At 51.6% G+C, this 27,209-nt stretch overlaps 1 protein-coding gene across 2 annotated transcripts; it reads right to left on the bottom strand.

The window, feature by feature from the left end:
* Nucleotides 1–1,885: 1,885 nt before the first annotated feature.
* On the bottom strand, nucleotides 1,886–26,825 carry F8 (coagulation factor VIII). Of its 2 annotated transcripts, XM_071569512.1 has the most exons (27): nucleotides 26,729–26,825; nucleotides 26,435–26,611; nucleotides 22,719–22,843; nucleotides 22,315–22,437; nucleotides 21,780–21,992; nucleotides 20,776–20,847; nucleotides 20,335–20,436; nucleotides 18,257–18,478; nucleotides 17,753–17,978; nucleotides 16,529–16,703; nucleotides 15,503–15,596; nucleotides 15,005–15,216; nucleotides 14,572–14,722; nucleotides 14,214–14,423; nucleotides 10,391–13,109; nucleotides 9,934–10,099; nucleotides 8,910–9,116; nucleotides 7,851–8,079; nucleotides 7,571–7,753; nucleotides 7,248–7,364; nucleotides 5,943–6,014; nucleotides 5,552–5,637; nucleotides 4,907–5,065; nucleotides 3,950–4,094; nucleotides 2,988–3,136; nucleotides 2,521–2,697; nucleotides 1,886–2,321 (listed from the first exon to the last, which is right to left on the bottom strand). In XM_071569512.1, exons 2-27 carry the CDS (start codon nucleotides 26,584–26,586, stop codon nucleotides 2,166–2,168), a joined length of 6,642 nt encoding a protein of 2,213 aa, XP_071425613.1. In that variant the 5' UTR covers nucleotides 26,587–26,611; nucleotides 26,729–26,825; the 3' UTR covers nucleotides 1,886–2,165. The 2 variants fall into 2 exon arrangements, with proteins under 2 accessions (XP_071425613.1, XP_071425614.1); XM_071569513.1 differs by lacking the exons at nucleotides 1,886–2,321; nucleotides 2,521–2,697; nucleotides 2,988–3,136; ... (2 more) ...; nucleotides 7,571–7,753; nucleotides 7,851–8,079 and having other exon boundaries at nucleotides 4,984–5,065.
* Between the last annotated feature and the right edge of the window lie 384 nt (nucleotides 26,826–27,209).

The raw sequence follows: 27,209 nt of genomic DNA, 5'->3' as shown, positions 1-27,209 counted from the left end.
ATCCAGAAGGGGCTCATCTAACTTTGTGTCACTGGGAAAATGTGCCACAACACAGCAGCGTGTTTCTGGAGGCAGGATGAGCCTCAGCATCCACTGGTGTAGACCCTGAGGGCTATTTATGGTTCATCTGATCAAGCCCAGCCTGGCCATGGGCAGAGGGTGCAGATGTCTGCCCTTACCCAAGGGTATCAACATGGGGGCTGGACCAGACCCTCAGCAAGTGTGTATGGGTCTCTGTCTACAGGCCAGCTGCTGTTTGTGTCTGAGCTGATGTCTTTGCTCCATTCTCTCTGCCATCACGGTCTTCACTGCACCTGGGACGGTGGCCCAGTGACTGCAGCCTACTGTCCCTCTGCAGCATTGGCCACAACGCTCAGGAGAGACCGAGTTGCCTTGGAGCTGAGGAGGGTTGCCTTGAGAAGGGCCTGAGGTGGCAGGTTTTGTCCTCCCAGGCTGGAGGCTACTCTGCCTCAGGCAGGAGTGTTCCCCTTTGGGAAGCTTATGGCTCCAAGCACTCTGTCCAGGCCAGTGTCTGCCAGACAGCCTCTCCTCACCTCTGTGTCTGGTTATTGTCAGATTGCAATTAAGCCAGAGCATGATTGCATCTCCTGTTTGGGTTACAATGTAATCACTGCTGGGGCCGCAGCAAAGGCTCCCTGTAGAGCAATGTGGAATCTGGCAAATGCATGAGGCATTTTCAGGCTGCTTTGTTTGAGACATCAGCTTCTGATCTGCACTGGGTGTGGGTTCCCAGACAGATCACATCATTGGGATGATCTGCAGTGTGTGTGTCCCTGCTTCTTCCATACAGAGGCTGTGGAAGGCAGCATCTGTGTGACCCACAGCCAGCCTGGTGCAGCTGATGTCAGGCAGGAGCTGGGCGGCTCAGGGCAGCCATTCCTCACACAACCACCCTGCCTCATGCACATCCTTGGTGTCCCCACCACAACTGTCCCCTCTGCTGCTGGCGGAGCTCTTCTGGGAGCTGCTGCAGGCCACATCTCATCCAGGTGTGAGCAGACACTACCTGACTCTGTTGGGGTGCCCTGGAAATTCCCATGGCAGTGGTGGCTGCTGCTGGGCTGGTGCACCTACCCTGCCCATCCCACCACGATGGCAGCCAGCACCCAGTTGACCCCTGCCATTCTCCAAAGCCCCCTTATAACCCTGCTTCCCAGCCCACACCACCTGCAGTGCCACCCAGCTTCCACTCACAGAAGGACTCACAGCTGGCACAGGTTCTGACAAACCAGCAGTGATCACAACACTGCCACTGCCCTGGAGGAGAAGTGTGTTGCCGCACAGGCATGACCTTACCAGGTGCTCTGTGCCTTTGTGAGGTGGCCATTTTTGTTGAAGGTCCCCAGCCTGTGTGACAGGAGGCAGTGTCACCCTTCTTTTTGTCACTCTTGGAGTGGGGAAACATCTGCCACTGTGTGGGGCAGGTGCCAGGGATGGGGAAGGCCACCAACAGCAGGAACATGGCTCTGGCCCATGGCACACCTTGCTGGGGATTATGTCAATGAGGCAGTTCATCCACCAGTCAACATCCCACCCTAGTCCCTGGGAGCTACAGACACCCACAGAACTCCTCCTGTGGTGAGCAAGGAGGAGCAAGGCAGCAACAGAAAGCAGGGTGATGGCACCCAGCCACAGCAGCAAAGAGCATTATGGAAAGGAGATGAAGGGAAGTGGAGGGCCAAAGCCCAGTGCTGAGTCTGGATGAACAAGCTCTTCCTCTCTCAAGCCACTGATCCCCACCGATTGTGAAATGGATGCTGGGGCCTGGAGGAGGGCCTCCTCCCCCAGTCCTTATCTTTGCTGCTTCCTCCTCCTCCAGGACTGTGCCTGGGGCAGCAGGAACTTGTGTAAAACAAAGCTTGGACTAATTAATTACTCGCTGCTGTTAGTGCTGACTGAGCCCCCGGGGACTCCAAGGGCTGGAGGACAGAAATAAGTGAAGGGAGATACTGGAAAATTACTGTTTAATTCTTTAGCATTATACCTGAGTATATGGCATCCAGCAGATGAGAGACAGGAAAAGGCAGATAACGAGCTCTGCAGCCCTTCTCTTCCCCAGCAGCAGGACCCTGGAGGGCTGTCTCCAGCCCTGGTGGAGTTCAGTGTCTGGTGGGATGTGGATCCCTGAGCTAGCACCACAGCCATCAGTATTCCTGCTGAGTGTCACAGCCAAGGAACTCTATTCGCAGGGCAATGTGGTTGTGCCACTGCCGCGGGTGTATCCTCACATAGCGGGCAAAGAGGGGCGGCTCCAGGGTGTTCGTCACTGTGCTTGTATAGTCTCGGTTTGCCTTGAAAATCTGGAGAGGACAGAGAAACCAGGGATGTGCTTCCTTTGCTGGTAGAGTGAGGGTATGATCAACCCAGACAAACACCCCCTGGAATGCTTTAAGGGAGAAAAAAGCACAGCCTGGCTCACTGCTCTTGAAAAAAAAGTCATGTTTGATGCCAAGGGCTGTGCTTCTGCCCCAGAGATGGTGATGGAGCAGGTCCGCCTACCTTTTCTGTGCCATCTTGCAGGACTGGGCTCCAGTGCACGCCATTCTGACTGATGGAGACAGCAAACTCCTTCACAAACATGTGGGTGAACACAGCTTTGGCACCTTGGGTTATGATTGCAGTCACCTTCTTGGTTACTTGGAAGTCCACCTGCAGCCACTCTTGGGGGCTGTTGCTCTGGGGAAGGACAGAATGGCTTCAACCTTTCAGCAGCAATGAGAAAGACACTCTCATTGCAGCTGAAGCCAAGCTGGTCCTCCCTGTGCTTCCCCTGCCCTACCAGATATCTGGCTGGAGCTGCTGGGTGCCAAATCAGTGTGGCAACTCTGCTGCTTGTGAGTGGGCAGCTTGCATGGTGCACATGGCTCTCCACACTTCCCACACAGCCCTGACTAGGAAAGGTTGCAAGCACCCAACCTGCCTGCTGGGTCCCAGCTGCCTGTCTCGGTATCTCCTTGCATGGCTACCTTTGGCCTCCATGCGTTGATCCTCCCCTGAAGGTTCAGGCGGGCCAAGGAGGGTGTCCAGCTGGAGAAGGCATTGGAGCTGTAGGAGGATGCAGAGATGTGCTGGTCAGGGATCCTTCTGCTCTGCATTCCTAGGGGCATGGAGCAGCCTGGAAGAGAGTAGCAATGCTGGTCGGGGGCGTAGCAGAGCCATCATGGAGATGCCTCCTGCCTGCTCGCTGCTTCAGACACTCTCCATGCACTTTCCCTGCACTGCTTGGGGCCCCTGTGTGCTGCAGGTCTCTGGCCAAACTACCCCTGCAACTAGTCCCACCTTTTGTCCTTGGAGATTTTATCTAGGAGGAATGTGAAGAATTTGTTGTGTAAGGAGACATGAGGAGAACCTGTTTCCAGGCAAAGAACAAGAATACCTGGCAGGGGGACACCCTGCCACAGGTGTGATCAGGTTTGCCTGTGCACAGCTGCTTCAGAGCAGGTTGGCAGGTTTGGGGCATGGGATGATAGCACAGCCACTGCTGCTTTTAGCTGTTACAGAGTCCTCCTGTGTGCAAGGCCAAAGAAAGGGTTCCAGAGCACCATTTCCACACTGTTGACCAGAGCACTCTCAGCTTGAAGTGGCAAAACCAGAGGAAAAGTGAGTACCATGTGTCTCTGCTTGTTCCCTGCTCTCCCAGACTGAGGCAGGAGCTCCTCAGCTATCAGCTTATCTGTGATGGAAGTTTCTGGTACTTCATGAAACAGTCATGGTGAGAGCTGGCCCCAGACTCTCCCTCTGATATTGCTATCCGTAAAACCTTAATGAAATTTTCCAGCTTTGTTCCCTCAATGTCTCAACAACATCTCCAATCTCCTCCTCTCCTCTCCCTAACTGCCTGGAAATCCTGAAACACATGGAGCTGGTGCTCAGCACCCCACTGGATCAGCCCCCAGCTTTGGGGCCGGTGCCTGGAGGTGGGACGCACTGTTGAGGTCGCAGCCGATGAGCTCCATGCGCAGCGTGGCGCGGATGGTGTAGTGAGTGGGGTTAACGCGGATGTACCGGGCCACGATCGGAGGGTTGAAGCGATTTTCCTTCACTCCAGTTGCATCCACATTTGCAAGGAACATCTGTAGAGAAAGGGAAGAGAAGTCGTGTTGTATCAGTGGAAAGAGAGCTAGACAGGATAGGAATTTCTGGGGAGAAGAACAATCCTGTCTGGCACTTCTGTATCTTATCACCATCCTTAAAAGCAAGAGCAGCTTAGGAAAATGATCAGAGTTGTGATTCAGGCCAAAGAAGTGTGACTGGGCTAAATCAGGGTGAGCCGCTGAGAAAGAGGAAGAGGATAAATTTATGGTCTGTACAAAGGAACTTAGTTTTGTATTTTCACCAAATCAAGGGGAGAAAAAGAAGGAAAAAAAGCCAGTCCTGGAACATTTGAACCTGGGTAAAGTTTTAGCCATAGCTGATGTACACAATGGAGGCTTTTCTGGATACTCTTTTTCTCCCAATGGAATGATCAGCTTATGCAAATTTAGGTTGTGGTTTTTTCTAATAACTACAGATTGTCCAAATCATCTGCATCTACACAATGTTTTTAGAAAGCAAATTTGGCAATTTTAGGGTCAAAAGAGATACTCAGGCAGAATCTTATGCCTAGCTTTAACTAACATGCAGCATAACATTAAACAGTGGATCTCACAGTTACACCTGGGATGATGGAGGTAGCTCAGACAATTTAAAATGAGACAGATGAACACAGACAGCAAGTCCCTTGCAGAGCTGTGATTTGCAATTCAGTTACCAAGCACTGAATGTCCTTTGTCCCTGCCCTAACCTCAGGGGCTCAGGAGATCTCTGCCTTGTGTACAGAGCTCATCCTCATCTCCCTGCGACACCATTCTGAGTGGACACTCTCCTGAAGACCTGTTCACCTTACCATTCGAGTGCTGGTGGTATTTCCACCTTTGTATGGCTTCCACCTTTGCCCATCAAGGCTGTAGTAGATGCCAAACTGGGAGATGTAGAAGCTGGAGAACTTTTGTCGGGCCCCTTGAGTTTTAATGCCGTGAATAATCATGGGACGCAGAAGGTCTACCTGTGAATGAAAGTCAGGGATTCACTTCTGATGGCAAACCCAAGCCATGTTCAGGTAATAAGCTGTAGACCCATAAACTCATTTCCTTGTGACATAACTGAGCATTGGTTATGAAACTAATTAAAACAGTCATTTGTTAGAGCACAAGTCAGACAACATCTGGGAGAGGGCAGGGGGGAGCTGTTAGGACAGGTGAGTTGTTCTCAGTTGGTCTTTGGGAGATTTTTGCACAATCCAGTGCTGTAGCTGGACCATCATGTGATACTTTTGTTGCACTGAGGATGGATATGGGGCCAGGCCAGCAGCAGCCATGACCAGACTACCTGCCATTAGGGTCTCAGTGCTCCCCCTCCCAGAGGGAAGGGGACACAGTAGGATGGAGCTGGGGAGACACTGGCTATCCATATGAGTCCTGCACAGTGCATCAGCCAAAAGCATGCCTTGCAACACCCCCAGTGGTGCCTCCAGACACAGGGTCCCTCTTACCTGGATTGAGGCATTGATGCGGTCAGTGCTCCAGGCATTGATGGAGCCAGTGTTACCCAGCCTGGCCAGGTATGGAGCCCACTGCCCTGCAAGGAGACAACACAGGTGAGAGGTTGCTGCTGGCCCTTGGTGCTGCCAAGTCCATCCACAGAATTGGGCCGGAGCATCACCTTAATGTTTAGAGGCCACATACAGGGTGGCAGGGCACTGATGTGATGGACCAGACATGTGGGAAGGCACCTCCATGTCCCAAGTGGGATGTTGACTTGGGCATGGATGGAGGAAGGACTCTACCAGAGATACAGCGCAGCAGAACTTTGGGCAGGCAAGCACATGAGCTGTGTTGGCTGAAGCTGCCGTGACCTCACCTGCCTTCCCTGCAGATACTCACCGTACTGCCCTGACGCTGTGATCTGAGAGTCTGCAATGCGGCCTGAAGCCAGACCAAGGGCATCCAGACAGTCTGCAGTGAACAGGGAGGGGTGAAAAACAGAGAGTTGATTAGATGACAAGGCTTTTGAAGGAAAAGCCTAGGCTGGATAGCAACCTCTAGGCTCAGGGAGGTTTTCAAGCCTTCAGGAGCCCACAGGCTTGTTTGTCTCACATTAAGGGATAGATTTCAGATGCCTCCACACCCATCCCTGAATTTTAGGGGTGCTGAAAGTTGCTGCTCCTGACCCCTACGTCAGCAGCAGAGAGTTCCCAGAATTGGCTACAGCAACCTCTAGCCAAACTCCTGCCCCTGAGTCCATGACATCAAATTGTCTTGTCCTAATGTCCCAACAGCACTGAAAAGTGTCTCTTCCTTATACCCAAGTCCTGCTCCTGAGCCTTTTTGTTGCTAGGCAGCATCTTTTAAAAACAAATATCACATTGCTGAAGGAAAGTCTACCTGACACTGCTGTCTTTCTATATCTCTCTTCTGGTCTGCTGAGCACAGGGATGTTTGTCTCTTATAATAACCATTATTATTAGTGACTTATCACATCCTGGCATCTCCACTGCATGTCAAATGCTCTTGGGGAAAATGTGAATTTGAAATCTTAAGCATATTTTTAACTTATGGTAACATTTTCTGACTGACATTAAATACTCTTTTAGAAACAGGAGAGAAACTGTCACTGTGTGATAAAATACTGCTCTCACACACCACTTCCCCCAGTGCTTACTTATGGTGAGTTAGAAATGGGTTGTTCTGGGGTAGAAAACGAGTTTTCCAGTGGATTCTGCAGTTGCTCTTGGGGCTGTTTGTATCAGACCAGCCTGCAGTCAGGCAACATTGCTCACTGCCTCCTGTTATCACTGTGTGCCTCAGTTTACCTCCTGACATGTGGTTAGGCAGCTGGGCACTGTGCCTTACTGACAGTATGGGCATGCACTTGCTTGGGTAGGTGCATTTTACAGGGGGTTCCAGGGACCCTCACTTTTGGAAAACAAGAGCTCTGGGAGTAAATATTTGCAGGCTGGTCTCCCAGCCTTCACCTCAACTGTGTCCCTGACTCTGTGCTCCCTGTTGGGCTGTGCAAGGTGGCAAGGACTGAAGTCATTACTTTCTTTCAGAGTGAAAAACCAGAAGATCCCACTTGGGTCACCCAGGAGAAATGCTGAGAGATCTAGGGGAGGGAGCTCAGATACATGCTGTCCGTGGCTGTGGCAGCGGCAGCTGGCAAGTCAGGGCTTGAAAGGGATCACTCACTTGGGTCATACACAAGGAAGAGGGCACTCATCCCAGCCTGCTGGTGCTCTCCCACTTTGCATTCTACCCTCCAGATCCCAGCATGTGAGGGCCACATCTCCACTGTCCCAAAGACACCTGGCCAGGAATGAAGAACAGAGCAGAAGGGAGTTACTGTCTGTAACAGGATGTCACATTGCCAAGTGCTGTGCAAACGCAGAGCCAGACTCTTCCAGAACCATTCCCCTCCTTGGTATCCCCCCCTGCAGGCTTGGCATTTCCTTCGGGCACGGACACAAAGCCCTGGCAGGTGGGGGGTGTGCAGTGCCTGCGCTGCTTCTCACCGGGATAAAGGTTGTAGACTCCCATGCGATACTCCTGGCTAGTCCTGATGCTGAACAGATGCCCATGGAAGTGGACAGAGTGGATATCCTCAGTGCTGCCCATGTTCAGGAGATGCCATCGGACCTGCTGCTGCTGAGCCATCACCAGCCCGGGCAGTGTGTCGCTCACATAGCCATTGATGGCTGGGAAAGGCAGTGGTCAGGAGTGGCTCAAGGCTCCAGGGGTTTTCCATCCCAATACAGATTATGGGATGGAAAGGGCAAGGGCAAGAGTCCTTACCATGGAAGGAATGGTTTCTCTTAAAGTCAGGGTTGTCCAGCTGGATACGGCAGGGAGGGAAGCAGTTCCTCTCCATGTTCTCTGGGAAGTACCAGCTTTTGGTCTCATCGAAGATGGTGAAGAGCAGGGAGAACTCCTGCACAGCCAGCTGCCGCCTGAACACGGAACTCAGCACCCCACGGCGGCAGATGATCAGTGGCCCAATGAGGCCTGAGTGCAGGTCCTTCTCCTGCCAGGGAGCCGGGAAATAGGAGTTTGTCTCAGAGCGGGAGGCAGTGCTGACACCGGCAAGAGACACAGCAGGCAGGAAAGCGGTGGATCTGTCTGCATCCCTGGCCCAGCTCCCACTCTGAGGCATGTGCAGGGTGGGAAGGACATGCTGGGTTCACTGGGGCACCCCCACTCTGCCCTGAGCTAAGAAAGGCTGAGCAGCAGGTGTTTGCATGTGCTTTCAAGAGATACGGTGTCTGTCCAACTGTCTGATAGTCCTGACTACACTAACATAGTGCCCAGGAGTCAAATCCCTGATTTTGCAGAGATGTAAGGAGCTGCAGAACACTGGCTCCCCTCAGGTCTCATAAACTGGGACCACCGGGGAAAGGGGTGAAAACCCAGTGAAGAGAGGGGAGAGGGGAGAGGGGAGGAGAGGGGAGGAGAGGGGAGGAGAGGGGAGGAGAGGGGAGGAGAGGGGAGGAGAGGGGAGGAGAGGAGAGGAGAGGAGAGGAGAGGAGAGGAGAGGAGAGGAGAGGAGAGGAGAGGAGAGGAGAGGAGAGGAGAGGAGAGGAGAGGAGAGGAGAGGAGAGGAGAGGAGAGGAGAGGAGAGGAGAGGAGAGGAGAGGAGAGGAGAGGAGAGGAGAGGAGAGGAGAGGAGAGGAGAGGAGAGGAGAGGAGAAAGTACTAGCATAGATTCATCACTGTTTTAGACACCTGAGAATCTACACAACCACGGTGTGCTTTCAGCACAGCACTATAGGAAATGTTTTGACCTCACAGCAGGACTGAGGCGTGCTGTCCGCCTCTGCTTCCTGGAGTGCCCCAATGGAGCAGGCCCCCACCTACCAGGTCCACATTGGAGAAGTAAGCCCAGGCCTTGCAGTCGAACTCCTGTGTGGTGGGTGCCATCTGGGGCAGCACTTTCCAGGAGTACTTCCGGAGCCCGCCGGGCTGCACCACCCCACCCTGCTGCACTGTGCCCTCCGTCTCCTCGTAGGCTGTCAGTGTGGAGTGCAAGGAGAAGGGTCGTGAGGCCAGGTTCTTGAACGTAACCTGCACCAGAGGGAAGGCAAAGCAAAGGTAGTGTGGGAGGGGGCTGGATGCAGCCCTGGGGGTGCCCTGTACCCTGGAGATGGGCCCAGACAGCTGGTGGGAAGGAAGCAGCAAGTTGCTGGGGCCCAGACCCCCAGCTGGTCCCCATGCAGTCTCCATGGTGAACCACAAGCTGTGGCTGTGCAGTGTGATCCCCAGCAGAAAGCACATCCTGGTCATGTCAGCAGGATGAGGCACTCTTCCTGCTCAGTGGGACCAAGGTCAGCTACACTACTGTGTCTGGAGCCCAAAGGTGCTGAATCTATCCTGATGAAGATTTCATTGAAAACTGGGCAGCTTCTCCAAGCATACAATTCCTGAGCCTGGTGAAGAGCCTTCTATCTTTTTCTTAAGTGGGTGTTGAAGTACCTTTGGTATTGCAGGAAGCCTAAGCCTGCCCTCACATGGAGCACCTAAAAAAGCTGTACTTAGCCCTGCTTTTTACAATTCCTTCACCCAAAAGCCTCCCCATGAAGCCCAGGAGCTGATCAGGCTGTGCTGTTGTAGGGGTTGTGTCTGTCTCAGGTCCAGGGCTTTGCATCTGAACACTCTGAGGTTCCTGCTGCCGCATTCCACCAGCCGCTGAGGTTCCTCTGAATGGTGGCTCTGTCTCCCAGTCTGCTGCCATTCACAGGCCAACAGGGCAGTTCCTGCCCCCAGGCCCTGAAGACTAACCCAGAGGCATTGCAGAGCCTGCAGGCCCACCTCAGCACTCTCTCTGGATGAGCACAGACAGCAATGGGGCAGTTTATGGTTTTATAGGGAACTTTCAATTCACCATGATGACATCTTCAACTTCTGCCCTGATGTATGGCCCAAGGATGCCCAAGTGCTCATCCAGCTCTCCCCGCTGTGCTGGCCGTGTGAAAGCATCATCTAGGTACTCTCGGAAAACCACCTTGCGGTACCTCCAGGAACGCTTCCTCCTGCTGCTCCAGGGGTCCCTGGGGGAGAAGGCAGATAGGTAAGTCAGGTGATGCTGCCCCATAATAAGATGAGGGCAGGGGTGACATAAGGCCAGAGCATCCCTGACCCACTTGCAAGGAAGCTCAAGGTTTCTGGAGTTACAAAACTCCCCAGGGTGGAGGGGAGGTGCTGGGAGCATCCTTCCCCTGGGCTGCTTGGCTGGGTTGTACAGATATAGACCTGTGATTCTGCCTGCCAGCAGTGCCAACTCATGCATCAAGCCATGCCATGCAGTGCAGGAAGAAAACATGAGGGACAATCACACTTACGTTGCTTTTAGGAAGTGCTGGGGTCTCTGGTTCCCATATTCCCACATCACCTCCACTGCTGCAATGAAGTATTGCCGCACCGCCCCTTGGAAAGAACGTGGGTCATGCTCCTCTTCCTCATAGATGTCAAAATCCTCCATGGTCTGCTCTGTGTCACTGTACTCATCATAGTCCAACTTGGCAGCCTTTGACCCTGAGGGGCTGGAATGGGTCCTGTTGTCCAGAGATAGTTCCTCCCTATGTCCTGGGATGTGGTTCCTCTCCCCAGCTGTGCTGTTGCTTTCCTCATCCCCCTTGGGCTCTCCTAGGCTCTGGGCCCCTCTCTTCTCTGTTTCTCTGAGGACATCTTCCTCACCAAGCACTTGACATCGATGAGGACTGTCTCGCACATTTTGGGCCAAGTTTTTGGTAGTGTTGCGATTGTGAGGGGGATTACTTGGGGACAGTGAACAGTTCTCTCTGAAGGCTGGTTTCATAGGCATTTCTTCTGGGCTTTGCCCGGGTATTCTCTCAGCCACATAGTCCTCTGTGGAATTGGCCTTGAGCTGCTGAGGCTGAGGACTGAACTGACCCAGCTGCTCCACAGAGTTTGTCTCCTCCTCCATCTGGCTTCTCCTCTGAGCTTGCTCGCTCCCGGGAGCCTCCCAGACTGCAGTTCTGCCTGGCTGCAGCTCAGCCAAAGCTGGGTTTTGCAAGCCCCCTGTGTATGCCACTGACCCCACTGGGTCCCAGTTTGAAGGCAGGTCTGCATCCTCAGCAGCAACCTGCATTTCTGGGCTGCTTGCTGCTGCTGGCACCTCGGTCCCCACTGCTCCTCGTGCTGGCAAGGAGTGTCCACTGTGCTGGACCCCCTCACTGCTCTGTACACCCCTGTCTGTGCTTGGCCTCCTCTGAGGGTACATCTCATCAGCCTGTAGAGCTTCCCTACCTGGGGGTATTCTCCTCTCAACCACGTTGGATTTTTCTTCCAGACTTTGCTGGGCCGCCACCACCCCAGACAAGGTGTCTCTTGATATCAGGGACCTCTTTTTGAAGTGAGCACTGCATAAAGGGGAATAAGGTCCACACGCCTTTGGGGCTTTCTTATTCACTGCTGTCTCAGGGGTCTGGCTGGCCAGATCCTGCTCGGCTCCCTTAACATCAGAGAGGGGTTTCCTGCTGCCAGGCCAGCTGGTGGTGGGCAGACCCAGACCATGCACAAGGCCTCTACTCTCCAGTGACCTGGCTTGTCGAGGTCTCCAGTCAGGGCCACTCATGCTTGTGGCTGGAGCTCTGTGTCTCAGAACCTGATCACGGCTCTGTAAGAAACCACTTGGAAATGGCCTTGTGTCATTGACCACGACATTCGATTCAGAAAAGGCAATACTGTCCAGCTCTGATAATTCCTTAGTGGCTGTATTATCCTGAAACACTTCCTCCAAGATTACTTCATCCCTCTCTTCTGTCATTATATAGTTAGGAGGCTCAAGGTCATTGGTCTGTGCAAAAGTGGTGTCTAGAAGGCTTGTGCCTTTGGCAAGTTCACTGGCTTCTTGTTCTGTGACATTTTTTGCAGGCAAGTTGTTACTCACATCTGTGAAGATTTCTTCCTGTACAGGTTTGTCTGAGAAAGAAATATTTTTCTCTTCTAAAGATTCATAAAAGCCTTGTGAAATCACTTTGTCAGGCCTTTTTTCCAGCCTAGCATCTAGATCATCTGATGAATAATTGCTTTCTATGGTATGACTGTGAACCACAGCATGAAAAGTCCTGTTATCTTCTATCTCATCTGAAGATGCAGAAGAATTATTTGGTGTGGAGGAAGAGTTCTGGTCAATACTTAAAGCTGGTTCTATATTGATTGTCTCCTCTGAGTCGTACAGATTAAAGGGTGTTTTATCAGCCCCTTTTAGCAACTTGTCCTCAGCACCCTGTAAAGACATGTCTTGAAGTCTCAGATTGTGCTCCAGGTCATTCTGGTGAAATGAGCTCTTGCTGTCTTGAGGAGCAGCTTTGCTTGCAGTAATTGAGTCCCACAGGCTTGTTGCATGAGTGGTTGTCTTTTGAGGCTCTGCTTTCAGGATCTCTACCCTACCACCAGGCTGCACCATTGTCCTTTTTACTGCCTCCTGCACCTCTGAGATATTTGTTGCCTTCATTCCTGTCAGAGTATCTTCTGGAGCTGGCATGGCTTGGTGCAGCCATTGCTGACCTTCTGAGCTCACAGTACCATGGACCCTTCCACTGACACTCACCGAGGGTTCTCCAGGTGGGAGAGCTCCAAATGCTTCATCCTGGCTGATGATTTTTGATGATTCTTCATCTTCAAGAAAGGATTCATAGGACACTGGATCATAGTCTGCCTCTGGAGAAGACATGGAAATATCAGACGGATTTGGCATTGGTCCTAGAAATGTGGATGTGCCATTGGAAGAGGGATCAGAAATCCTGTCACTGCTCAGGAGGGCACCATGACTGGGTTCTGCCAAGCACAATCTTGTCTTCTCAGTCTCATTTCTGGAAGAGGAGATGCTGTTCAGCTGCTCATTCACACATGGCCTGTGCCACCTCTTTCTTTTAGAGAAGCCCCTGGGTTGGAATTCAAAGGCAACCTGATCCTCATCTGCATACACATAATCCTCCTCATCAGTGCCCTCATACTGGCACTGAGTGACTGTGAACTTGGCATGCATCCCTCGGTCTCTGAAGTCAGGATTCAGGCACCCCAGTGTCCAGACACCTGTCTCAAGAGAGGACAAGAAGGCATCATCAGCTCATCACACTAGGAAATCAGAAGAGATGCTGTGCCAATGCTGCTTCCTTGCTAGTGCAATCTATGTTTTCAGGCAGCCTCTGGGTAGTGAATTCATGTTTTCATAGTCCCTGGAGTATTTTACAGCTGGACTCACAATGTTGCTGGAAATATCAGAGCCAGTCCTGATGAGCATCCTTCCCAAAAGACATACCAGTGCTGTCAAATACACCCCTCTCCCAAGCACAGTGGCCACATCTCTCCCACTGAAGGAGAAAGAAATGAGAGGCTGCCTCTTGTCCATATCCAGTGTGATGTGAGGGTCAATGTGTTTGTTCCCTGCACGCAGAGTGGGTGAGGTGTGTGACACCTGGGCTCTGACACTGGAGAGGGCTGCCACCTGCTGCTGGCTGAGCTGCTGCTCTGCTCCTGAGCAGCAGGCAAAAACCAGACCTCAAACGGATGCAGTGCTTGGCTGGGTTTTAGAAAGCTTCCTGGGGTGTCGAGGAACCCTGACAGCTTGGCTCAGGATGCAGTGCTCATGACCATCATATCAGTGTTTGCAATCACATGGAAAATCCTCGTTTCCTCTGGGAGTGAAGAAATGGTTGACAGCACTGCTTTTGCAAATGCTAAGGAAAAAATACTGAGTGAGGGGAAATATAACTGAACTCTGAAGCAAATATTTGTGGCTCTGACATCCATCCTTGCAAAGGTGTGGAGGTAAATGGTGTGATCAGCAGCTGAACCCACAGCAGGGACAGCACTGCCAGTCCCCTTGACCTCCGAGCTTGGAGCCAAGGTTGCAAATGTCCACCAGGCTCACATTACTGCAGCCACCCTCCTGGCTTGGCATCAAGTGTGACCTTAACACACCCTATTAATGAAGTAAAATACAGTAATTTAACTTATCTGAAATCACTGAAAATCTTTGCCTCTCACTTTGCTATTCCAGCAGGTTGTGCATCGCTTTGCTCTCCGAGCTGTCAAAATGCAATCAGGTACCAGAGAACTGGCTGGAGTTGCTCACTGATCTCTGCTGTGATGGTTTATAGCATAGCCTGTGGTTTATAGGTAGTCTGTGTTACTAACCTGGCTTTTCCAAACTCATGAAGACTGTTTCTCCAGAAAATGGGAAGAGCGTAAGCACGTCCTCAAAGACCATGTTGCGCTTGAATGTGTTTCCAGAGAAGAAGATGGAGAGGAAATCTGTTTGGGCCCCAACACTCAGGACATACCAGTACACAACATCATGCAGGCAGAGTTTTGTTTGGAGGTTGTCAAACACAAAGCCATTAATAGCTGGAAGAAGGCAGAGGTGAAACATTCCATAAGGACTCAATTCCCCCCATGGCTGCTGGGCAGTTGTGTGTCCCCTGCTCATTTCCTGGGGCAGGGATGAGCCTGTGTGTGCTGGGGCTTTGCAGGGAGCTCCTGGCCCAGTACTCACTGTGCATCACATTGGAGGCATAAAACTGGGGGTCCTGGGTATCCACATGGGCCGGGTCAGAGCAGAATCTCCTGATGTTCTCCTCCAAGTACCAGCTGAGGTTCTCATCAAAGACTGAAAACAGCACCAACCTCGTGTTGTCTGACATTATCTGGAAAGGACAGGGAAGAAATTATTCTTTATCTGATCAAAGCATGCCTGGGGCCCACTGTAGCTGTCAGGTCTTAGCCTGGGTGCATGGGAAACAGTTTACCATTATTTCACCAGAGAAAAGGGAGCATACAGGGGAGGATGGGGAAGGCAGAGGCATTGGAACTGATGGTAGGGTTGAAGAGATCAGGAGAGATAAATTTGGGTTTACCCACATATTTCGCCCACCACATTTATTCCAGCCTTTCAGCCTGGCAGTTGAGGCAGCAAAGGGAAGACCCACCTGATTTCCCCTTTGATCCATGGACTTCTTGAAGCAGATCAGGAGGGGCCCAATTAGTCCTGAGGCTGTGTCTCGAACTGGGTCGATGGAGCTGTAGTAGAAGCGGGTGAGGCAGCGAGGGTCTGCCTGCGTGGGGCCATCCTCCGTGGTGAGACTCCAGCTGTAGGTGAAGGACTGGCCAGGGGGGATAGGAATGTCCTTCACATCTTTAACTGGCAACACACAACCCAAGAGCAGACCAGTTAAATCTGTGCTGCTCCTGCAAGGGGTGATCCCCCTTTTTAAAAGAGCTCAGAAAGGCTTCCTGAGCACACAAGCTGCATAGTGAACCACCCACGCCCCTCCCAGGGTGGCATGTTTGGAAAGGTGATCTGGTCAAAATGACACCCTGGAAATAGAGGAGGATGGAGAGTCTTCCCACAAGCTGCAGGAAGCTCTCCTGGCCCAGAAAAATGGCAGTGGCCAAGGGATGTCCCAAATTCTCATGGCCTGCCTTACCTTGAGAGGGTTTCACGGCGTAGTATGGCCTTACACTGGCGAGGCCATGAGGGTAGATGTTGTAGGGTCGGCTTGCCAGATTCCTGAACACAATCTGAAAGGGGGACAGCCAGCAGGAATGTTTAATGTTTTCTGAATGCTGTGAGGCTGCTCTCACAGGGCAGGAGTGCTCTGGGACTGGCTACCTGTCACTGATCAGCCGGGAGGAGCACAGACATGTCTGGGACCATGAAGTCAGAATAAAAGAATATTTCTCTATGGATGAGTCTATACTGTCCATTTTTCTGGGAGTTGTCCATTTTTAGGGAGAGTACGAAATTATCAGGTTTATTAAAGAGAAACTTGCTGTCTTTAGTCTTACTATACATATGAGTCAGAAGAGGTCCATATGACCAGAAGAGGTCCATCAGTCCAGAGGCCCTCAGAGGACCAGGACACTAAATATGCACAGCAGTCAACAGCTTCCAAGTGCTCCCCACTAAACTGCATGAAGCCCTTCGTTCATTTCTCTAAATAGCTCTGCCACATTCCCACAGCTGCACAGGAAACCCCAGGAAGGGCACAGAAATGTGAACATCATGGAAACCATCCATTTCCTCCTAGCACCAATAAGGCAAGTGGTCAGTAGTGGTACTTGGGGGGACACAAGTGACAGTCCCCAATACTGGAGGTAACAGCAAACAGATGGAGAAGAGTGGAGGATGAGAGGACACTCCTGCCTCAGAGGAAGGTGCTGGATGGCACATGTAATGGATCAATTCACAAAAATCCTAAGACACTTGCAATGAAGTCAAATCAAAGAGACTGGGTCATATCCTGTGCATCTCTGCTGATCTTACTGAGAGTAATTTAGGTTTAGCTGTCAATAACATCTGCCTTTCTGGTGAGCTTTGGACATTACCAAACATGAGAAAGCACCTCAAGAACTTTTGTCAGACATTAGCCACAAACCAAGAGCTGTCAGTAGGAACAGCATCAAGCTTTGCCCTTACAGCCCCTCTTTGTGGAAAGCAGTATCTCTCTTACCTTAAACTCATCTCCAACCTCTCCCTTAATGACAGGCCCCAGAATTCCCTTGTCCAGTTGATTTGACACTTTGCGTTTTTTGAAGGTTGCATCTTCATACTCCACAAACATCACTTTCTTATACTTTGAACCGATGCGCTGAGGGCCAGGCTCCAGGTACAGGCTTGTGATGTTTCTGCAGGCAAAAGCAAACAGCCACATGAGGGGCACTGTCAGGAATAGAGCAAGACTTTCATCATTCAAGGACATGAACAGCTTTCCAGGGACTGCCAGTGCATGGTGGGGACAGCCACCCCTGCAGTCACAACAGGCATGCTGGGGAAAAACGTTTCAAATTATTCAGTGCTCCTTCAATGCGCTGTTAGATTGCACAGTAGCAGCCTTTGGCTGACACTGCCCAGTCTTGGAGGGAAGTGGTGATGGTGAGAGCTGAGAGCAGGGCAGGTTGTTCCTGTCAGGGAACAGCCCCAGTATGTGGGCATAGGGTAGCAGGGCAGCTGCCTTCTCTTGAGCATCCCATCTCCTTCCCAGGAGCCAGGACAGCTCTAAAGTCAAGAGAATTTACCTCTGGCTTACCCAGCAAGTGGCTGCAAGGGGGAATTTCTGCCCTGCATGTCTTGCTCCAGAGGCTGCTGACAAGGATCCCCATCTAGGGCAGAAACTGGTGACCCCAGTAACAAGCCAACTCCAGCCCACAGAGCCTGTGCCAGCAGAGTGATGTTGGAACTGTGTGGCAGTGGCCATGCAGTGCTGAGGGGCTTCTGCCAAGATATTGCACTTGCATCACATCTCCCTCCAAAAATGAAGCAGCAGCAGGGGCTGATTGACTTTGCCATCCAGAGCAGGTCCTTCCAGAAAGGGAAAGGAAACCCACACTCTGGGGCTGTGGCCATGTCCTAGATGTGCAGGGCCTCCTGAGTAATGGGTGAGAAAGTCACCAGGAGTTGCTGCCTGCTCAGAAGGGACTGACCCCAGAGACCTGCGTGACAGAGAGACAAATGACCTGGAGAGAGGTCTGCGCAAGGGCATTTAGTAAAATGGAGGAAAGCCAGATCTTGCCTTCCCCAAAACCATCCTTGTCCTGTATCCATACTGTTAGTGTCAATAAGGAAGAACAAAACTGTCCAGGTTGGGCAGAAGGAAAATAAATTTCTGGGCAAAAGGGGAAGAGGTGGCAGGGCTGCCTTGAGGAGCAGCCTCACAGGCACACATGTCCACTCTCACCTGTCCAGAGACACTGGCTTCACAGGGGCATAGTCCCAGTCCATTTCCTCAGCTGCAATGTAGTAAGTCCAGGTCACAGGCTTATCTTTGGCAAAGGAGCGCACTTGGATCACATGATAAGGTTCCTCCTCTTCTTCAGAGTAATCCATGTAGTCTGACAGCATCCCCATCTTCAACATGCGTTCCTCAGGACACTCCTCCACCTTCACAAGGGCCTCCATGCCAGCTGGGTTTGGACAGGCCAGGCAGAAAGGGTCACAGTGACACTCCACTACAGGCATGCATTCCCCAGGCTCTGGTTGGGAGAGATCCTCTCCACTACTGTCCCCATGGTTCCAGAGCCATCACATGGATAAACTCAGGCCATCAGGTCATGGACCAGATTGCAGGTGGATGTAACACTGTGAGCAGGAGGGGCCTTGGGGCTGTGGCACCACAAAGAACCCTGAGCCTGGGCCATCCCTTGAACTCCTTTTCCCCCAAGCTCTTGTACAATAAGGTTACCTTGCTGATGGGACAGTATCTGGCAGAACATCCGAAACCAGCCAGCTGTTCCTGGCATGGTCTGGGCTGTGAGATAAGTGGCAGGGGAGATTTCTAGGCTGCTGAGACGGTGGCCTCTCACCAGGAATGTGTGGCCTTCAAAGAAGATGGAGTGGACTTCCGGCCCAGAGCCCAGCCCAATCACATGCCAGTGGACATGCTTCTTAAGGCACAGTGTGAGACCTGCCAGGAGACAAGGAAAGCACCCAGGAGTCAGCACTGTGTCAGCACCTCTTGTTCCCACTCTTGGTATCGTGTACTCAGAGTCTGACACAGCTGAGGAGAGTCCCATGCCCTGCAAGATGTTGGCTTCAAGCTGCTCACACATGAACATGGACTGTCTGAGCAATACAGAGGCACAAATCTCATCATCCCTCATCAGAAAAAACTAGACTGGGGGACTTTGGCAAGGGCCTTGGGAGGTGTTCTGGTAGGAGCTCACAGTGGGAGGCAGTGGCAAAAGAGATAGATATGCTCTTTGACTCTATAAATAGGGAAATTGGGAGCTGGAAATTAGAACCATTTGTCTGTTCATAACACTGGCAAACCTGATATTAAAACATTACATCTGGGGCAGAGCTCCAGCACATCCCCAGCAGTAGCTGAAATACCACAAAGGGCAGAGAGAGGTCAGCAGAATTATTTGAGAGCTGGAGAAAATTCCTTCCCCAGAGACACTCAAATAGCTCAATGTGCTTAGGAAATGGGAAAGAATTTGACTGCATTGTAAAAATATTTTCCTGGGGAGAAACTGGTGCGTGCTGAAGGGCTCTGTATCTAGCAAGTTCCTGGAAGCTGAAGCCAAAAAAAAGGCAAATACAGAGTCAAGCACTTGTTTTTGGCACTGAGGGCAAAGGTGACTGGAACAGATCCCAGTCCTTTCCCTGGAGAGGAAACTGGGTGGAGGTTCCACCCTGAGGCCCTCAGCTCTCCATTTCCAGCTCTCTGTTTCCAGCTCTCCATCAGACACCTCTCAGGCCAGGTGTCTCATCCAGAGAGGGCTGTGCTGAGTGGAGATGGATATCTTCTCCAGGGAAAAGCCCCTGTGCAGAACCAGTGGCTCAGATCTTAAGCTCCATAGATCCACCAGGACAGAGAACTCAGGGGAGTTTGCTTTTGCCTTTGTCTTTTATTGGAGAATGGCCAGACCCATGTGGAAGGTTTCAAGAAGTGGTTCACTAAGGCTGCTGATGGTAATGACTCTCCTGACAGTGTTTCCCAATTTTCCTTGGAGATTCTTCACTCTCAGTCAACTCTGGACCTATTGTCTGAAGAATACCAGAAAATACCAACTTTTATGATCCCTGAGACCAAATCCAGCCTTTTCTTTTGCTCTCCAGAGCAAAGAAGAAGAGGCTGAGGGAAGACCTTGTCACTCCCAGAAAGGAGACTGTAGTGAGGTGGGAGTCAGTCTCTTCTCCCAGGTAGCAAGGGAGGAAATATAGTGCCGTAGAAATAGGAGGAAACAACCTCAAGTTGTACCAGGGGAGATTTATGTCAGATATTAGGAAAAATGTCTTCACTAAAAGGGTTGTCAAACACTGGAACAGGCTACCCAGGTACTTAAAAGATATGTATATATGGCACTTTAGGGACATGGTTTAGTGGTAGACTTGGCAGTGTTAGGTCCATGGTTGGACTTTTCCAACCTAGATGATTCTGTGGTTCTATTCCTGAAATCCTACAGAGGTGTTTTAGTGAGAGCTGAATTTTCCCCTCAGTGTTACCTTCAGCCTTGTTCACAGGGCCACAAAAGATGAAACTCTGCTACCAGCACTACCCCTTGAGACCTCCAAAGAGGTGTGGCAACACAGACAGCTGGAAACAGCCCCTACTCCACTGTAAACGGACAAGGCAGATCAAGGAGCTGAGATGTAATATTCCCTATGAGATGGACCCAGCCTAAGACCTGGAAACTCCTCTCGGTGCTCCTTCTCACCCCCTTTCACAAGGTGCCTGCAGGTCACAGATGTGGCTGCACCCCTGCTCCAAGCACCTGCCATGCCCTCCATCCCTGTCCCTGGCACACCAGGACTCACCAGGCAGTGAGCCATTGATGTAGCCATTGATGGTGTGCAGCTCTGTCCTGTTGTGGGGCTGAGGAGCTGCCTGGGAGCCGGGATCAGAGTACCAGCTTTTCCCTGTGAAGAGAGGAGGATGCAGTCAGCTTTCACTGGAGAGCATTTCAGAGAAAATTTCAAAGATAAAGGGCTCTGCGTGGATATGGTGGTGACCACTGCATGTGACAGGGCATGACTTCCCTGCAGCTTTAACCTGTGTGATGGGAACAAGGGCAGGGTGTGGGATGGCAGAGCTGGGGGGCCTTCAAGCTCCTTGCACTTGGGGAAGAGAATAAATGGCAGTACTGCCTTGGCTGGGGTCTCAGACCCTTGGGAGGAGGTGTAGGTGCTGAGCAGCTGTGCTCACACCAATGCCAAAGCAAATGCCCCAGTGTGAATTCAGGGTCAGTCAGTAGTTACCTTCATCAAACACTGCGAAGAGCAGCACAAACTCATTCTGCACGTCCTCATTCCCATTGCTCATCAGGGTCCCTGCAAGTTGCAATGGGATGGATCTCTTTAAAGGTCAGCAAGCACCATGCCTGTCTCCCCAGGAAATTCCCTTTGTGCCCTCCAAGAACTGGTAAATCAAGGCCAGGCTGTGGTTTGCTTCTGTCACGTCTCACAACTTCCACAGCCCTGTTTCCAGCCTTGCTAGCCCCAAAAACCCACGGCTGACCCACAGCTGCCCCCAGGAGGCATGGAAAGGTCAGTTTGTGCTGCCTTCCCTTAGACTTTGCTCAGCAGAGACTGCTCCTGGTGAGTAATTGGAGACTGCAGACAGTGCCCTGGGAGGAGGTGACTCGTGCCTGTTCATTTCCAGTGACTACTGAAGGGTCTGGACAGCGACCTCCAGGATGTGTCTCAACCAGGGATGACCAGTTTTACTCCAGTCACATCTCTTGTGCCCAGTAAGTAATAACAGTCAGGATTTCATCACTTCCATGCTCATTGAAGGAAGAAAGGAAGGAGAGCAGGCATAGGTACTGGAGACCACACAGTGTCACAGGTGTCCTGCCTGATCCTTAACCCTGGCTGATATAAAATTCCCACCATTTCTTCTGACAAAATCCTGTTTGACAAAGCAGCCTGGCTGACACTGAATGATCACAGCTTGGTGAAGCTCTGAAGGAAAGACAAGCATTTATGCCTCCATAGCAATTCACCTCATGGATAGATAAGGTTCAAAATTTCATCTGTGATCTAAAACCCTGTGAAGGAAAGAAGCAAAACATTTCTCTCCAGCAGGGAAATCCAAAATGTGTTTGGTTTCTTCACTGGAAAGGACTGAAGCCCTAAATATATTTGTTGAGTACAGCTTACTGACTCTACTGTCATGTTGAGCCTTAGAAAGGCATCTGTGATTTTTCTGCTTTTCAACTCACAATTACATGTGACCTGTCCCCATTCTGTGCTGTCCTTACCAGGTCGGCACACAAGCAGAGCTCCAATCAAACCAGAGTTGATGTCCTTCACACTGTTGGTGTTGGAGGAGTAGGAGTGGGTCAAGCAGTCTGGGTCATCATTGGTTGGGCCCTGGTTTTCCTGGATTTCCCAGATATATGTGTGTGTCTTACCGGGATCCACCCTGTCACCCTCCTTCTCTGTCTGGCTGGTCTCATCCTCATACCCTGCACCTAAAACCAAAGAAATAGCCAGATATCCATGAAGGTTCATCCCATCACACCGTGGCTATAGAAGTGCCTTTCTCCAACCCAGAGCACAGCCCCTCTTCACCCCAGCCCTGCAGCCAGAATGGCTCCCACAGGCAGTGGTTTGTCTCAGGGCAGTGAGCAGAGCTGTGCCAGAGACTCACTTGTTGGGCTGTGGATCCACCACCTGCCCCGATGGACAACACAGTCTTCCTGGCCCTAAACATCCAGCCTCCTGATTAGGCTATGTGTTACCTCTGTACCTGATACAGGTTTGTTTGCAGCATGTGGCCATTGCCTGTCTTACCCTCTGATGCCTTCCAGTAGGACACGCCAACGGCGTGGAGGTTGTACGGGCGGGAGGCCAGGTTTTTAAATGTGATGACCACGGTGTCATAGACTTCTGCTCGGATGGTAGGGCCCAGCAGACCTGTAGGAGGGAAGACAACAAGGTCAGGCAGCTGGGGTCAGGCAGCTCACACCCTGCCAGGAGGCCCAAAGAGTCCTGACTTTCCACCTGGACAATTAGCCATTTTCCCTCATGTAGCACGGCAGCTGCTCCAGCTCCAGCAAGGCTCTCTGCATCCCCAGGAGCTCTGCCACACTGGGACTTTTCTATTTCTGGCTGAGGAGCTGCCAGCACCCAACCCAGGATGAGTTTTGTTGCTGTCAAGGAGAGAGAGGGCTCACCACGCTGCAGGTGCTTCTTACCCATCCATGCTGGCTTGAGCTTGGGTTGTATGAACAGGGCATCAGGGTACTCCACAAACACAGCTTTCCTGTACCGAGGAGGGACACCAGGTGTGGGGGGCCGTGGGCTCACGTGCCCTGAAATGCTGCAGTAGGAAGGAAAAGCCAAGGATGATTGCACAGTCCCATCCAGCAACAGCCATCCTCTTCCTCCCCTTCTTGCCAGCTTGCCTGTGCCATGCCAGCCCCAGGGATTGCTCACCCTATTGTGTCCTTTGCATTTCCTGACAGCTCCCAGGTGTGATTGGAAGTGTTTGCTCAGCTCACCCATGAGAACATGGCAGTGATTAATGTCATGGTGTTAGTCATGATGGAAGAAACACCAAGGCAGGAGGCACAACGCCATACCCAACTGCAGCACTGCTGCCAGTCTCCTGCCTCATGTCTTGTCCAGCTTTGTGCTTCCCTGGCAGCAGAGACACAGAGCACTGGGAGTGCTGCAATAGCAGTGCCATGGTGGCCTGTGCCCTGCAGCCACCTACCACCCCATCCCCACCACCTGCAGGCGTGGCAGACACGTCTCATCATATGTAACTATAACATCCTGCCCAGCTTCCCCCAGGAAGGAGACTGTACTGGGTTGCATGGCAGGTTGTGGCACATTACTCTGTCTGAGCAACATTCCCACATTCGTTTCTTTTCTGCCCAAACTGGGATTTACATCCAGCCTCTAAAAATACACTTCCCAGCAGGAAGATAAAAGAGCTTTGAATGTATTTTACATCCCATTCATCTCTGCTGGCCACTTTCTATTTGTAAGCAGCTTAACAAATTCATTTTCCAGAAGGAATCCAGCACATTTATCAGGATAGCAAAGCCATGAATTTGTTCAAGGATTTGAGAGGCTGACTTAGCCTCAGGACTGAGACCATTGCCAGTAACCAGGGAGACTGCTTCCAGCCTTGTTTTGTTTGGAACAAAAGCCAGGTGGTATTTTCTTCCCACTTAAGAAGCAGAGAGGGCTCTCCTGCTCTGACTAAGCCTTCATTCAAGTCGTGCTTCCCCTTGCAACTCTTCCTCAAGCGGAAGAGGAAGGAGACAGAGTGATTCAAACTTAGGAAAGGTCGACACACACCCCACACCACTGGCTAGAAGCCACTTGCAGCTGGAGGGTGCTGTGAGGGGAGTGAGGTCCACCCTCTCCAGAGGCAGACCAGGGTGGATGCCCACAAAAACCCCACATGCATTCAGGTACTGCCTTTCCCACCACAGCTATAACCCCACATTCCAGCTGGCAGGAAGCCCCCAGCAGACCATGGCCACAGTGAGTAGTGCCACTGCACTCAGCTGACTTTGCCTATGAACCATTATCCTTCCTGGCTCGATGACAGTAGGGTCTGGACCCAGCTTTGCTCTCCAGTGTGTTCCCACACTGGGAGGTAGCCATGCTGCAGGATTGCTGGCACTCAGCTGTGCACTGAAGGGAAGCTTTGCCTTAATCTCTAACTCGCAGAAAGCCTAGATTTGAAAATGCATCTGTGAGATATGAGGGTCTGGTCCTGCTAATTCTGCAGTAAATAAGGCAGAAACTCTCTGGAGCCAGAGGGATTTTGCTGGCATGCAGGGACATGGCTGGGAGGAGACTCAGCGACAACAGAGCTCAGTGCTGGGTCCCAGCTGGCATGGCAGAGCCCACAGCGGATGAGGAGGCAGAGTTCAGCACAGGGACATTTGATCCAAATGCTTCTGGCCAGTCCTCTGCACTTGGGGTCCTCGTGAACTTCCTTCCCAAAGGGCAGCTGAAGCTGAGGCAAGGAGATAAGTTTCTGGCTCCTTGGGTCAGCATTGTTAGCCACACTATCTGTTCATCTCTTGGAACTGGGAGACATCCTGCACTGCGAGGTGCTCAGGAATAGGCTGCTACGTGTCCACGAGCCCCAAGTCTGAGCTGAGATCCCTGGGACTGTTGTAGGACATGTTGGTTCTGGCTCCGATCCTGCTGACAGGGCTGTGTTTGGGAGGGAGAGAAACTGAAATCATAGGGAAGGCATAAGCAGCCCTGGGTTGGTGTGCCATAGCCCATTAATTTGACAGAACTTTCTACAAACATGCCAGAAAACCCACTTCATACATACAAGGGTTTTGGAGGTCCTGCCTGGAGATGCACATTTGGGAGCTGCCATGAGATACTCAGACACTGAGGAAGAACAGATGGAGCAGAAGCTCCACACACAGCTTGGAAACAACCCAGCTCCAGTGACAGCTCTGCTCCTTTGGTGCTTTCCTGGCTCATTTCTGCATGTCCCTTCTCCCCAGCCTGGCTGGTTTTCTGTGCTCTCCCCACGTTTTGGGGAACTGGGCTAAGTCTACAGGGCCAGGGAAAAGGCCATGAGGAGCAAGCCCTGTTTCCCAAAGTGGCTTCCCCAGCAACTGCACTGCCCAGGAATACTCTGTCTCTCTGAGGTGTAGCACACCACTAAGTCCCTCTGAGAAAGCCAAAGTTATCTTCCTCTGTTCTATAGAAGGACAAGTGACCTCAGATTTCTGCTCATCCCCTGGCAGAGTCAGGTTCCTGAGTCACTCCTGGGTCAGAAACAGTGCTTGAGTGCATCATTAAAGCCACTGCTGAAATGGAAAGCCACAGGGCTGAATTAGCAGAGTGAGTGAAGTTGGTGTAATGTCAGTGAAAGCAGGATAACGGGGATTAGTAAAATTGGGGGTGCAATTTTCCTACTGAAGTAACCAAAGAGGGGGAAAACCAACGTAACTCAGACACAGTGACTATGGTCAGGCTGACCTGGCTTATCCCTAGAGCCTGGTTTCCAGTGCCTGACCACAGCTCATCACTGCTCTAGACAGGTCTGAGGTGAAGCCATGGGCTGATATTGCCCCAGAACAGTCTGGGAAAGGGGGTGGAAGCAGGGCAGAGGGAACGGGCACAGTTTGATCCACAGGGGATGTAGCCATCCAGCTCCACTCCCCATGCTGAGCACAGAACAGCCCATTCACATCCACGTGTGTCCCAGCCAGCTGTGTCTCCAGACATCATCCTGATGCCTGAGCAATGCAACAGCCACTTTTCCTTCCTACTCCAAAGTACACAGGCAAAACCACCGTGCCTTCCTCCCTCTTGTTACTGGGCACAAACACCATTCTTTGCCCAAACACTACAAATTATTTTCATATCATTAAGGAAAAATTTCAGCCCCAGCAATGTAATGTACACAAAGATGTAAAGAACTAAAACTGGATTCTACCATAAGCAGACACAGTCCAAAGCCTGTGCTGCTCTGAGAGGGTCACAGCCAACCTTCCTCTGCAGTCCCCAGACCCAGAGGCACATATCCCCATCTCCCCTCACATTTCCCCAAAGCTCCCAAGATGCAGAGCAGAACAGAAAACACAGGCTGGAAAAGCAGCTCTTGGTTCCTAACACAGACCTTAAAGGGTCACAGACAAATGACATTAATGTAAAGCAAGGCAGAACAGTAGTGCAGAGCAGTGTGTATCTCTTTCTTCCTCTCTCCCTATTTCAATTCCACCTGTCTCCCATCAGGGGTTGCACATGGTGACTCCCCATCACACCACCCCTTCCCAGCTGCACTAGCAGCTCAGGGCACCCACCCTGCCACTTTGCCCCCATGCACTTGCCTGGACCCAAGCCCACAGTGCAGCCCAAGCCAGGGTGGGAGAACACCCAGAGCAGGGCTCTAGAGTTGCAACAGAAAGAGCTTTACCCTGCAGGCACTCGCAGCACGGACAGCAGGTTGCTGTGTGTGTAGTCCCAGGTGGTTTCCACTGCAGCGATGTAGTATCTTCTGACTTTGCTTGTGCCCTCCTCAACCAGGCAGAGGAGCAGGAGGCTGCACAGGACTCCCACCAGCATCATGCCTCCTGGCTGGGAACTGCTCTGACTTCAAGAGGAAAAGTGAAAAGGAAGGAAAGGGAAAGAAAAAAGGAGAAGAAAAGCTTTATCTTCTCATCCAGCTGTTGTAATCCACAGGAGATGATGATTTAAAGCCAGCACTCACAGACTCACTCAGCACTGAGTGCTCCTCTTCTCAAAAATGTCAGGAGAAGAATTCCTTGAGCAGTTTAGTGCAAAGAGCAGTGTGTGTGAGTGATGGACTTTCTCACTCTTCCTCTGGCAGTGAAAGGAGGAGAGGAAAAAACAAAAGGAAAGGGAGGGCAAGCACGGCGGTAAGTTCCGCTGTGGGACCCAGCTGGCTCTGTGTCCTGGCCCGTGTCTGGGAGCAAGATGAGGAAAGGGAGGGTTGCAGAGGAAGCAGAATTTAGGTGTGGTCTCTGCCTGGTCTCACCTTCTCTCTCACCAGAGAGGAGGAGAGCGAGTTGCCAGGGATGCACATACGTATGTACGTGCATGAGGTTATCCCTGTCCCCGGGATCTCTGCACTCCAGACAGTGATGATTCAACCACACAACCTCACTTCAAGACACGTGGGAGGGAGAGGGTTGGGGTGATCCCTGGGAATCTCCTTCCCACCATCTTCT

This window comes from Pithys albifrons, chromosome 14, assembly GCF_047495875.1.
Source record: "Pithys albifrons albifrons isolate INPA30051 chromosome 14, PitAlb_v1, whole genome shotgun sequence".
NCBI lineage: Eukaryota > Metazoa > Chordata > Aves > Passeriformes > Thamnophilidae > Pithys > Pithys albifrons.
Note: the sequence above shows the minus strand (reverse complement) of the source record. Positions and strands in the feature narration are given on the sequence as shown.